This window comes from Vipera ursinii (assembly GCF_947247035.1).
Source record: "Vipera ursinii genome assembly, chromosome: Z".
Classification (NCBI taxonomy): Eukaryota; Metazoa; Chordata; class Lepidosauria; order Squamata; family Viperidae; genus Vipera; species Vipera ursinii.
In genome coordinates this window covers 69641265-69655523 of record NC_139517.1, presented here as the reverse complement: position 1 = coordinate 69655523, position 14259 = coordinate 69641265, and the positions used below count along the sequence as shown (strand labels likewise).

General features: G+C 38.4%; 1 protein-coding gene across 1 annotated transcript in view; it reads right to left on the bottom strand.

Moving 5' to 3' along the window:
* The window catches only part of AOAH (acyloxyacyl hydrolase), a 101421-nt gene that overhangs the window by 13266 nt on the left and 73896 nt on the right, over nucleotides 1–14259 (bottom strand). The window contains exons 13-16 of the mRNA XM_083378301.1: nucleotides 12883–12919; nucleotides 12545–12619; nucleotides 7896–8068; nucleotides 2652–2710 (exon numbers count right to left, since the gene is read on the bottom strand). Coding sequence (XP_083234427.1) covers nucleotides 2652–2710; nucleotides 7896–8068; nucleotides 12545–12619; nucleotides 12883–12919 — 344 coding nt within the window. The remainder of the gene's footprint in view (nucleotides 1–2651; nucleotides 2711–7895; nucleotides 8069–12544; nucleotides 12620–12882; nucleotides 12920–14259) is intronic.

Sequence of the window (14259 nt, the reverse complement as noted above, 5' to 3'; positions counted from 1 at the left end):
AAAATAGCAGATGGAAGTGACACCCCAAAAAATTCTGAAATGTTCAGAAATTTAGATGAATAGCAGTGCATTAAACTTTCAGACCTAATCTGGAAATGCCAAATGATTTGGTTATACTTGGGAAACATTTGTTTTCAATAAATGTAGCAATAAATGTATTTAGATGTTTCTGATGTCAAATGTTGCCCATAGTTTTAGCAATAAATAGATGACCTACAAAACGTTTGGCTGTCAGCATTAAATATTAACATGGTACTGCACAGAACTTTCTCCCTAGTTTTTCAAATGCGCTTTGATGGCATCACATAAAGCTTTATCATCTTGCCTAGCCCTAGGGCTTGTTATTTCCAAAAGACTGGGTAACACTATTTCAGAAAGCAAAATGCTGAAGACCAACAATTTATGGGAAAAGTTTTCATCTGCTAATGTCTTAAGAAATTTGCGCTCCATAATACTCTGCTCCACATGGTGCAAGCAGTATTGACTGATTTCTTTTGTCATTAATTCTGAGATCTCCAGTGTTATGCTTCAGATGTCAAAAGATTCTCTTTGGTGTCAACCATGATTCCCATCTCACGTGACTCTTGACATTTTACATTTTTTGAAAAGCTTTTTTAAAGAGTATATATTGCAAAACAAAATAATAGATTTCAACATCAGCTTTATTTCTGAGAATGTCCCAGTCCTCAAACAGGTCCTATGACAAATATGGGTGAGGGCACCTAGACCTTTGCTTGGAAAGGTGTCCACCTGGTGAGAAGGAGGAGAAAGATTAACAGAGAGTTAGGAACATCCTGTGGAGGAAAGCTACAGATTGGAAGATAGTTTTCTGGTAAATTGGTGTTTTGTTACATATTATGTTCCCTGATAATCATTTGTTCCTGAGCAAGCTTTATTTCCTGAGAAAGCAATTTTACAAGAGTATCTTAAACATATTCTCAAAGTTCTACAAGTGGCCAACCTGAAAAAAACTGGGAACTCCTGCAATAGCTCTTAATCCATATCAAATTGTTACAAATACAATTATTCATATGACTTATATAGACATCACTTTATATAGATTATTATATAAATGATAATAGAAATATTAAATTGCATTTAAATTCCATGTAAAATTATTGTCACTTGTTTATTTTCAGTGCTTCCAAAGTATGGATGGGCTTCTTTAGTACTAGAGCAAAGGGACAGATGAGTTTTTCTGTAGAACTGTGTTATGTTGTGTTTCCTAAAGGTGAGCACCAGCAGGTATCCTATTATATGTTTTGACTTAGTCAATCTGATTTTAACCTCATCTGTAGCTGTAGTGGGAAAGTTGCCTCCCAAAACTCCAATACAGACATGTAAAGAAAGTGTACACTAAGATAATAAAAACTAGCTTAAGACAGTTATAGTACCACAACTAATAGAAGATAGGTTTTAGAAGAAATAGAAGCTGCACAGATGAAATATTTGTGCTTAAAAGCTAATATGAAAGAACACGGACTACAATAAGAACCTCTTTGTCACATTTCTAAACCAAGAGAAAGCATTTGATAGAGTTGATAGAAAATTGTTATGGCTAACATTGACCCAATATGAAGTAAGTGAACATCTTATTAGAGTGTGCAAATGCTTATATCATTATTGTAGAAGTGTAGTCAAATCAAAGAACATCAAAACCCTTCATAGTAACATGCAGAGTAAAACAGGAATGTGTACTATCACCACTATAGTTTATCACTTACAATACATTGACAGCATAAGCAAAGAAACTAAACCCAAGAATGGAAATAATATCAACAAACAACAACAATAATAATATCAAAAAACTACTCTGCTGATAGTCAGGAATTGATAGCAAATAGAGCCAAGAAACTGCAACATCTTATAGCTATGAACCAAGAATGCAACACAAATAATATGAGAATCAACAACCAGAAGTAATGGCAACTGGAAGAAAAAAAGAATACCCTAAATATAGTGATAGGAGGAATAGGCATAAAACAAGTATCAAAGTTCAAATATCTAGGAACAACATTCACCTAAGATGGTGAAGTGGATGAAGAGATTAACAAATTGCAGAAGGGCAAACCAAGTATTGGAACAGCTTGCTCCACTCCTACAACATAAGGCCATACCAATTAGCACAAATAAGCATTTCATGGAAACATCTTATCCCCACCCTATGTTACTAGTGCCTAACATGAACGCGTACAGCAAAACATAAACAAAAGCTAGTCACCAAGGAAATGAAATATTTGAGGAAGGCTGCTGGAGTGATGGAAGAGATAAAATCAGAAATGAGTCCATAAGACAATTAACATTAGTTAAACTACATACAAAAATAGCAAATGGAGTGGTTTGCTAATTTGGAGAGGCTGTATTGTGATTCCATACTGTATAAGGCATACTGTATACAGAAAGAGAAGGTCAAAGAACATGAGGCAGACCCAGAAGAAGATGGAGAGACAAAATCAAAGATACACTACATCAACATCAGTTAACAATAGTTAAGGCTGCCAGAAGAGCAAGAGCCAGAGCTTTGTATCTCCCTTACATCCAACACTATAAAAGTGGCAGAGGCAGAAGAAGCAGGAGCAGCAGAAGAAGAGAAGGAAAAAGAAAAAGAATGCAATTTAGCATCAAATATGCAAGATTTCTGGTTGCCATACCTGAAGACAACTAAGAAAAGAATAAAATTGTTCATATGTGACATCTTTGTTTAGCTGACCTGAAAAACAAAAATTTTTTGGTCAACTGATTTTAAAACTAAAATATCCTTGCTGGAAATATACAAGCAATCTATTTGACAAGGATTTCATAATAGTTCTATTGATGGATTCATAAAATAGTCAACCAGATTTCCCATTAACTTCCTATCATTGTCGTCACTGATTTTGACAGCAGGTATACATATCATAATACTCATACTCTACTGAGGTAAGTTTCAAAAACTTGTTACAGGAAATGGCCATAGGTGGCACTATCTTCTTTTTTGACTGAAAATGTAAGCAACTCTAGATTTGCAATAAACTATTTTCAAATCTACAACACCTTAGCAATACTATTAAAGTAGTAATAACAACAACTTTGTGAAGGAGAATAGAATATTCTTCCACATATTATTTCTGTACAAAGAGACAGACTGAAACATTCACATGTTAACAATAAATGGATATTTTTATAGCACTGAGTCCCATAATATGTTCTGCCAATGCACCTTGGGTGGTATTTTACATATACAAATAGCATTCTTGAAGAACAGTGTCATTTTGGAAAAAGAAAGAACTTCAGCCCTTTTCCATACCTTTTACTTCCATGTATGTCTTGTGTATTGAACTTATGAATAAGTTACCTTTAGATATAGATTATGTATGAACAATTCACTATATCAATAAAGAATCTCTAAAGCTATAGCTATATCTTCCTTTTATGTATAATGTATATAGTGATGTACTGCTGCTTTTCCAAATATTTTTTGTTTGTTATTGCTTTATTGTCTCTTGTATTTTATTAAGTAAAATACAACAAAATGAAACAAAACAACCTCATCAGCTCTCTATTTAAAACAAAATATTTTAATTAAAGATAAAGTTTTCTAGCAGTGAGACCACAGTGCTTCCCAGTGTGGAATTAATAGAGCCCCCTCCCCCTGAATTCTCATCAGAGAATTGAACAAGGGCTTCAGATGGGCTTTTTCACTAAATAAATTCTGCTGTTTTCCATTCTGTCTTCCTTATTTTCTTATGGAATAAAGAAAAAGGAAGAGCAAAAAAGGAAAGGCTGTATATTATGGGTATTCTAGCAACTGTTCATATGTAAACATGTCAGATTTCCACCCAGCATTTGTTTCAGTCTCAAAATATATGCAGTTTCTTCCTCTATTCTAAGCCAATTCAGGCAGGAAGATAGGTGAATTAATCTTATAATCAAGTCAAGTACTGAAAGTGAATGACTGATACTTTACCTATTAATAAGATTTTTCCTCTCCAACAAATTTAGTTATTTCACATCAAGGAAGATCAAAAGCATCTTTGTATATGTCAGCTTCACTTTTTATACAGCATAGAGATTGGCTTTAAAGGTAAAAGGATGGCAACTATATGTCTGTATTTGTTGTTGTTAGCTGCAAAGTCGTGTCTGACCCATTGCGACCCTATGGACAACGTTCCTCCAGGCCTTCCTGTCCTCTACCATCTTCTACAGTCCGTTTAAGCTCACGCCTACTGCTTCAGTGACTCCATCCAGCCACCTCATTCTCTGTTGTCCCCTTCTTCTATTGCCCTCAACCTTTCCCAGCATTAGGCTCTTCTCCAGTGAGTCCTTCCTTCTCATTAGGTGGCTAAAGTATTTGAGTTTTAGCTTCAGGATCTGGCCTTCTAAAGAGCAGTTAGGGTTGATCTCTAGGACTGACCGGTTTGATCGCCTTGCAGTCCAGGGGACTCACAAGAGTCTTCTCCAGCACCACAGTTCAAAGGCCTCAATTCTTTGGCGCTCAGCCTTTTTTATGGCCCAACTTTCATTGCCATACATTGCAACTGGGAAGACCATAGCCTTGACTATACGCACTTTTGTTGACAGGGTGATATCTCTGCTTTTTAGTATGCTGTCTAGATATGCCATGGCTTTCCTTCCGAGGAGCAAGCGTCTTTTAATTTCTTGGCTACAGTCTCCAACCGGAGTGATCTTGGAGCCCAGGAAAATAAAACCTGTCACTACCTCCATTTCTTCCCCATCTATTTGCCAGGAATTGAGAGGGCTGGATGCCATGATCTTGGTTTTTTTAATGTTTAGTTTCAACCCAACTTTTGCACTCTCCTTCTTCACCCGCAACAAGGGGCTCTTTAGTTTTTCTTCACTTTCTGCCATTAGAGTGGTATCATCTGCATATCTTAGGTTGTTGATATTTCTTCCGGCAAACTTAATTCCAACTTTTGATTCATCTAGCCCTGCCTTTCTCATGATGTGCTCTGCATATAAGTTAAATAGGCAGGGTGACAGTATACAGCCTTGCCAGAGTCCTTTCCCAATTTTGAACCAATCAGTGGTTCTGTGTCCAGTTCTCACTATTGCTTCTTGGCCCACATATAGGTTTCTCAAGAAACAAATAAGATGGTCTGGTACACCCATCTCTTTAAGAACGTGCCACAGTTTGTTATGATCCACACAATCAAAGGCTTTATCATAGTCAATGAAGCAGAAGTAAATGTTTTTCTGGAGCTCTCTAGCTTTCTCCATGATCCAGCGTATGTTGGCAATTTGATCTCTAGTTCCTCTGCCTCTTCGAAATCCTGCCTGTACTTCTGGTAGTTCTCGATCCACATACTGCTGGAGTCTAGCTTGTAGGATTTTAAGCATAACTTTACTAGCATGAGAAATGAGTGCAATGGTGCGATAGTTTGAACATTCTTTGGCAATGTCTTTCTTTGGAATTGGAATGTAAACTGATCTTTTCCAATCCTGTGGCCACTGTTGAGTTTTCCAAATTTGCTGGCAAATTGAGTGTAGCACTTTTACTGCATCGTGTTTTAAGATTTTGAATAGCTCAACTGGAATACTGTCACCTCCACTAGCTTTTTTGTTGCCCAGCTTTTCTAAGGCCCACTTCACTTCACATTCTAGGATGTCTGGCTCGAGGTCAGTGACCACCTCATTGTGATTATCAGGGATGTTAAGCTCATTCCTGCATAGTTCTTCTGTGTAATTTTGCCACCTCTTCTTAATCTCTTCTGCCTCCTTTAGGTCCCTGCCATTTTGGTCCTTTATCATGCCCATTTTTCCATTAAACGTTCCCTTCCTCTCTCCAATTTTCTTGAAAAGATCTCCGGTCCTCCCTATTCTATTGTTTTCTTCTATTTCTTTGCACTGTTCATTTAAGAAGGCATTCTTATCTCTTCTAGCTATTCTCTGGAATTCAGCATTCTATTGGGTGTATCTTTCTTTTTCTCCCTTGCCTTTCACTTCCCTCCTTTCCTCAGCTATTTGCAAAGCTTCCTCAGACAGCCATTTTGCTTTCTTGCATTTCTTTTTCTTTGGGATGGTTTTGGTTGCTACCTGTTCTACAGTGTTGCGAACCTCTGTCCATAGTTCTTCAGGCACTCTGTCTATCAGATCTAATTCCTTAAATCTATTTGTCACCTCTACTGTATATTCAACAGGGATATGATTTAATTCATACCTGAGTGGCCTAGTGCTTTTCCCTACTTTCTTCAGTTTAAGCCTAAACTTTGCAATGAGAAGCTCATGGTCTGAGCCACAGTCAGCTCCTGGTCTTGTTTTTACTGACTGTATAGAGCTTCTCCATCTTTGGCTGCAGAGCATATAGTCAATCTGATTTCTGTGTTGACCATCTAATGATGTCCATGTGTAGAGCTGTCTCTTGGGTTGTTGGAAAAGAGTGTTTGCTATCACCATCATATTCTCTTGACAAAATTCTATCAGCCTGTGCCCTGCTTCATTTTGTACTCCAAAGCCAAACTTGCCTGTTATTCCGGTTATTTTTTTGGCTTCCTACTTTAGCATTCCAATCCCCCATGATGATAAGAACATCATTTTTTGGTGTTAGTTGTATAAGGTGCTGTAGGGCTTCATAGAACTGGTCAATTTCATCCTCTTCAGCACTGGTGGTTGGGGCATAGACTTGGACTACTGTGATATTGAATGGTTTGCCTTGGATTTGAACTGAGATCATTCTGTCATTTTGAGGATTGTATCCCAGTATTGCTTTTCCTATTTTATTGACTATGAAGGCTATTCCATTTCTTCTGAGGTATTCTTGCCCGCAGTAGTAATGGTGGTCAGTAGTAATGATGGTCATCTGAATTAAATTCACCCATTCCTGTCCATTTTAGTTCGCTGATACCTAAGATGTCAATGTTCAGTCTTGTCATCTCTTGTTTGACCACGTCCAGCTTGCCTTGATTCATGGATCTTACATTTCAGGTTCCTGTGGAGAAAAGATCTTTACAGCATCGGACTTTCCTTTCACCACCAGACACATCCACAGCTGAGCATCCTTTCGGCTTTGGCCCAGTCACTTCATTCTTTCTGGCGCTATTAGTACTAGCCCTCTGCTCTTCCCCAGTAGCATATTGGGTGCCTTCCAACCTGAGGGGCTCATCTTCCAGCGTCATATCGTTTTGCCTTTTGGTACTGTCCATAGGGTTTTCATGGCAAAGATACTGGAGTGGGTTGCCATTTCCTTCTCCAGTGAATCACATTTTTTCAGAACTCTCTGCTATGACCTTTCCATCTTGGGTGGCCCTGCACGGCATAGCTCATAGCTTCATTGAATTACACAAGCCCCTTTGCCACGACAAGGCAGTAATCCATGAAGGGGATATGTCTGTATAGGTCATCTGAATTCAAACACTATTATAACACGCCCTCATACCTTAATTTATTCTGCATTGTTGCTTTTTTCTAGCTTAATTCTCCAATAAACTCAGAGTGGGAAGTAAAACTAATAGTTTATCAGACAAATCTATAAAGTTGATAGTAGCATTTTCCTCTAGAAATTTGTCCTAAATCTCCCAGGTTTAAGCTTCATTGGATGACTAGCTTCTAGCAGGATGAGTTTGGAAGAAAAATATCTATCATAAATTTGAAATAGAGATTAAACTGTTACAGATAACTTTGGATGTCTGCAAATTATGTTTCTGCCCAATTTGGTGCTTTATGGACCTTTTAAAGATTAATAACCTTGCTTTTCCTCGAACACACAGATTTTTTTTCTTAAAAATGCAAGGTATTTAGCTTGTCAGTTAAAAAAGTCATCTCATTAATTCTTTCTGCCTAAAAAAACTATAGGTACATGTTTTTGTGCAGAAAGGACTTGTATTTCACTGTTGTTTTTATAAACTCAGAATCTCTAAAATGCCTTCAAACTCAAGGAAAAAGATAAGTATTACATTTACCAAGAGGATGGTATCTCCTGTGCATGGCATCCCACATAAAGCTACCATTTACCAAGCCAATCAAAATCACATGGCTCCCTTTTGGAAGATGACTATCCAGGTAAAACAAAGTCTTCACAACACTGGAGCGCATTTGTTTAGGTTGTGTCATTTTGTTCAATGTGTCCGGATATCTGCAAAAGAAAGAAAAAAGAACCATACATTCTTTAATATTACCCATGATTATAAATTATGAGCAATATCTTCTTTGAAGTTACTTAGTTTTAAAACAAACCCCCAAAATGACCATGCTCAAAGTATTCTGCTTTGGACAGATTATGTGAAGACTCTAGCCCTCTGGAGAAAGCTGTCATGCTGGAAATAGTTGAAGGAAAAAGAAGAAACAAACCAATAGCTAGGTGCATGGACTCTTATTACCACAGCAATGAGGGCACCTTTGCAAGTTCTGAAAGAACAGGTTAGGGACTGATCAATATGGAGAAAATCTCTGGGCAGTCAGTAGAATTGAAAATGATTTGATGTCACTTAATCAGTTAATTAAAAATTTGAAACCAGATAACTAATTAGCTCTATCCCAATCTTGCCCTTCTACTTAAAATATCAAAATACCCAAGGATGTGTATGCTAACATTATCTAATAAATGCAGACTATTTCTTTTCTGAGAAGTAAGGATTGTGGAAAATTAAATGCTAAACTGACAAGTCATTCCATTTGCACTTGTAGTCAGTCTCAGCATTTAGCAGAAGTTCTTAAAGATAAAGCTTTTTCTGAAGGGGCAGGGTGCAACTTCCAATGCACCTGATTTAGCATGACAGAATTCTAATCCCTTTCTATAATTTATTTCTGTTATCTCTTATTTTAAAGAACATATTGCTTCTGGCCCCTGTCAATCATATCTGGCTTCTCTCTTGCTATCATGCCTTCATTTCACGGATAAAATGGGGAGTTTACTGTAGAAATGATCAATTCTAGAAACAAAAGTATGGTACATCTAATATCAACAAAAACCTAAAATGTGTTACAGTTTCTATGTATTTTTAATGTTTATTATTATTTCTTCTGTCCCAGACATGTCTTGTAAGCTATGAAATATATACCATCTGTCTGTATTTTTATACAACATCCAAATTGGCCATTGTAAATTAAGTTCTATTGGGAAAGTGCGAAGCTGTCAGTTTTACTATCTCTACCACAAATGAATTTCTCAGTCTTCATTTTTTATGTTGTCATGACTTAGTGGCTTATGTCCTTTACTTGAGAACCTGATTGTCTCATCATTGTTTCAAGAAGCGGGTTGAATTACATCAAGGCTTTATTATATTAAAACAGACTAAATACCAGATCATTAAAATCTAATGATACAGTAAAATAATAAGTTTAAAAAACAAACAAACCTATAGTTAAACACACTCATACCTACCCACACACAAAACCTGATTCTATAATGTTAATATATTATTATACCCATCTTTAACTTTTGTACATGAATATATAATTTGATATTTATGCTATCGTATTATGATTATTTAGAATAATAGAAACAAATGTCAGTCTCTTGTGATCTTTAATCAGTGCTAAATCTGAGTATATTTTAAGCAAAAAAAATCTGTGATGATTTGTAAGGATCAACACTTTTATTCCATATATTTTCTACTTTTTCTTGGAATACAGTTTTCCAAATGGATTTAATTCAGTATCTCTTTGAAAGTAATCTCTCATCATGACAAAGATGAAGGAGTGAGTGAGTTTCCCCTAGGACACAGGTCGGCAACCTGCGGCTCCGGAGCCGCATGCGGCTCTTTGAGCCGTCTCTTGCGGCTCCCAGCCGCCCGGTGCGCGCGCACCTCTTCCAACGGGCAGTGGTGCGCGCGCACCTCTCCAAATGGAGAGTGGCACCGCCCGTTTGGAGAGGTGCACGCGCACCTCCCCGAATGGGCGGAGGTGCGCGCGCACCTCCCCAAACCTTTGGAGAGGTGCGCGCGTACCTCTGCGCGAATGGGCAGCGGTGCCGCTCTTTCAGGAAGCCCGCCGCGGCCCGTCTGTGAAGCTGCCGAAAGCGGCAGCTTAGCAGAAGGGCCGCGGCAGCTTCCGCAAAGAGCGGCGCCCCTGCCCATTCCGAGAGGTGCGCGCGCACCTCTCCGAACGACCGGAGGTGCGCGCGTACCTCCGCGCGAATGGGCAGCGGTGCCACTCTTTCAGGAAGCCCGCCGCGGCCCGTCTGTGAAGCTGCCGAAAGCGGCAGCTTAGCAGACGGGCCGCGGCAGCTTCCGCAAAGAGCGGCGCCCCTGCCCATTCCGAGAGGTGCGCGCGCACCTCTCCGAACGACCGGAGGTGCGCGCGTACCTCCGCGCGAATGGGCAGCGGTGCCGCTCTTTCAGGAAGCCCGCCGCGGCCCGTCTGTGAAGCTGCCGAAAGCGGCAGCTTAGCAGACGGGCCGCGGCAGCTTCCGCAAAGAGCGGCGCCCCTGCCCATTCCGAGAGGTGCGCGCGCACCTCTCCGAACGACCGGAGGTGCGCGCGTACCTCCGCGCGAATGGGCAGCGGTGCCGCTCTTTCAGGAAGCCCGCCGCGGCCCGTCTGTGAAGCTGCCGAAAGCGGCAGCTTAGCAGACGGGCCGCGGCAGCTTCCGCAAAGAGCGGCGCCCCTGCCCATTCCGAGAGGTGCGCGCGCACCTCTCCGAACGACCGGAGGTGCGCGCGCACCTCCCCAAACCTGGGCACCGCTGCCCATTCGCGCGGAGGTACGCGCGCACCTCCGGTCGTTCGGAGAGGTGCGCGCGCACCTCTCGGAATGGGCAGGGGCGCCGCTCTTTGCGGAAGCTGCCACGGCCCGTCTGCAAAGCTGCCGAAAGCGGCAGCTTTGCAGACGGGCCGTCGCCATCAGGCAACCGGGAACCGGTTCCATCTCATTTTTTAAAAAATGGCAGCCGCGTGCGTCCGCGCATGCGCAAAAAACCTTTTTGCGCATGCGCGTGCATGGACACACGCACGCGGCTCCCTCTTTTTTTAATTTGTGATGGAACCGGTTCCCAGTGGCTCTTTTTCTTTTTTAGGTTGCCGACCCCTGCCCTAGGACCACAGACAGATTAGAACATTCATATTATTTTGGCATCCAATTTCTTTCAGAAGCAATATAGTTGCATATAGTATCATATAGTTGCATGCATACTGCAGCCAATTTAAAGAATGCTACGATAGCTATCTTATAAGATGGGGTAGGCTTTCTCATAAGTAGAAAAGAATAGGATTGGATTGTAATCATGGAAAAATGATCTAAAGGGGGAAAAGCATTTAAAACAGAAGCAAGAAAAGGATATGAAGGCACAACTTTTTTTTTTATTTACATTTATATCCCGCCCTTCTCCGAAGACTCAGGGCGGCTCACAAGCTTAGCAGTAGCCTTCATTCTATGTATATGCCTGCTTGTTAGGGCTTTCACACACACCCCAAGCGGCATTATTACAAAGTCAGCTTAATTGCCCCCAACAATCTGGGTCCTCATTTTACCTACCTTGGAAGGATGGAAGGCTGAGTCAACCTTGAGCCTGGTGGGATGCGAACCTGCACTAATTGCAGGCAGCTGGTGTTACTTAAGGAGGCATCAGCCCACTGCTCCACCAAGGCTCTTCTGATGAACTAATCAGAAATAATAGAATTTTAAGGGAAGTAACTTCTTGTAAATGTTAACAACTAATTGGTATGAATATGAAAATTATGGATGCACATAAGCCTGTTTCCCCATTTCAATATAATTGGGAGGGGAAAAAAGATTTTTCACAGTGAATTGCATATCTGTATTACACATATATTTTATTAAATGTTTATTTTTTAATAATGGAGCTACTGGAACTGCAATCTAAAAAGTAGACAGCCAAGACAAAAAACTGGGCTATATCAGATAAAACAATGTCATTCACATATAAATTTGATTAAAATTAAGTGAAGATATAATTAATATGTTCCTTATGATTTTTATAATTTTGTCTTTTGGTTGAATTACAAGTTGCAGTCAGAAAACAACTTTTACATGGGTTCCAATGAAGGTTTAAGGGAATGCATGTTGTGAATCCATTTTTTAAAAACCAATCTATGGTTTTCCAAATACTTTTTATGAAATGTCAGAATATGGCGGGAGCCATAACTGATAAATACAGTTATTTGAAGAAGGATGTGACAGGTGTAAAAGACATAATGGAAATCTAAATTCCTTAGATTCATTATTACACTAAGGACATTATATCAAGCTTATGCATTAATAAATCATTCTGCACATTTATCATATCTTTTTACTGCATGTACCTGACAAAGCCAGACAAAACATTCTACTAAAATATTTGTAGACACATATATGAAAGAAAATAATTCTATGTAAAAATACTGGAGAGTATGCATACACACAGAAAATCAGAATGCTTAATATAACATTACAAGGATATTACAACATAAGGTAAATGTACAATATATCTATGCTAAACAATTAGCTATTGTACCACTTCATTCTTGTCACTGTTTAAAAATAAATTTGAAATTATAGGTTAATGATAATAAACCTACCCATTGCAGACATCTCTGGAAAGAATGAATGACTGTTAGCTTAATTTAAATCTCTAGTATTGATACATTCTTTGTTAATTTTATGTTTAATCTTACCCATTGCAGACATCATTCCCAATCATTGCAAAAATAACTATGGCTGGTTTGTCAAATTGTTGATTCCTTGCCAAGCTAGAAATGAAAAATAAATTAAAAGTATAACTTAACAAATCTATATATACCATGAATAATCACACACATGCATCCCATACTTATACATATTGTGACAGCCAATATATTCCAATCTATTGATGAAAAGTACTATAGGTATTTATAGAAATAAATGTAAATATAAAATCTAGATCACAATTAAGAAATTCTGGTCACAGTTTACATAAGCATGTAGAAAAGAAGTAGTGTGGCTCTTCTATACTTAGACCTTATTTACTACGTACCTTTGCACAAGATGTAGGACATTTCTTGAAGAGGCACCTAAATAACCAAAGTAATTGGATACAAGAAAATATAAGGCAGCTGAAGAGGCACCTAAATAACCAAAGTAATTGGATACAAGAAAATATAAGGCAGCTGAATTAACTATCTATTGTTATATTAAGTACAAAATTTAAGTTGTCATAAATAAAAGTGATAATTCAACCTTACTTAAATGGAATTTCTTTTTGTTTTATGGCTTAGGGTCAACATATCCTATGATGAGGGTATATGCGTATTTTAAATCTAAAATGTAGAGAAGTTACAGTAGAAATGTAACAGCTGAGTTGGGAGGTAGTATGGAATCCTACATTTCAAAGTACATACTCTAATTTTCTGAACTATTATAATAGCAGTTTAGTTTTGGGGCAAAAAATTGCCACATTCTTAATTAAACAATTTGAGAGTAATATTATCCATCTGGTGTGGAGTGGCAGACTAAAATTTACTTTCCATGATTTGGTAAATAAAATAAGGAGAAGGTTTTAAGATTTCTAACTTCTGGGATATATATGTAGACTACAAGTCTAGGGCTCCCAACATCTCAGCTTGAATGATCTCACATTATTAATGCAGCCTTCAAAAACTAGGCATCTTCCGAAGTGTGAATCTCAATTTCCAAAGTTCCACAACCAGAATAGTTATTGTTACAAACTGAAAGTTGAAATTCATACATCTGAAAAGAATCAAGATCAAAGAAAGCTAGATTAATGTTTTAGAGATCCTTTCATGAAGCTTTATCTAATACTAAGCCAGAGGATGGAATACCCATGGCATCCCATTCATTTTTCCATTAGTTATAATGATTTCTTCCACAACTGCTGCTCTGGCTATCTAAAACCTGCTGATTTTAGAAAGCAGCAAAGGAAGATGAAAAGATCTGGGTGAATCAAGTGGGTGAATTCCCAGTTTAGAAATTGACTGACAGGATGCTACATTGCATTCTGGTAAAATTATTACTCTATGAGAGTGCTAAATGGGCTATAATTATTCTGTTTTACATGGGAAGGCCTCCAAGTCCAGCTAAAGGTATAGTTTTCCTCCTGAATTTCATTTAAATGCAATAATAAGGTATCATTTGTCAAAGCCAAAAAGAAATGGATCTTCAATATAATAAATCTAATATATGAAAGTTTTTGTAGCAACACTGTGGACAAGAATTGGAAATATAGTTTCAAAGGAATTCAAATCTTGCACTTTTGTGCAAGAATAGTTAGATAGTGAATTGCCCTTAACTTATCGCTCAATGAACCCTTTGCTCATGAAAGTTATAAATATAAAATTTAATGATGCAAACTGAAGAGGCTCCAGGTTCCCCTAATTGTATTCAAGTGAAGTAT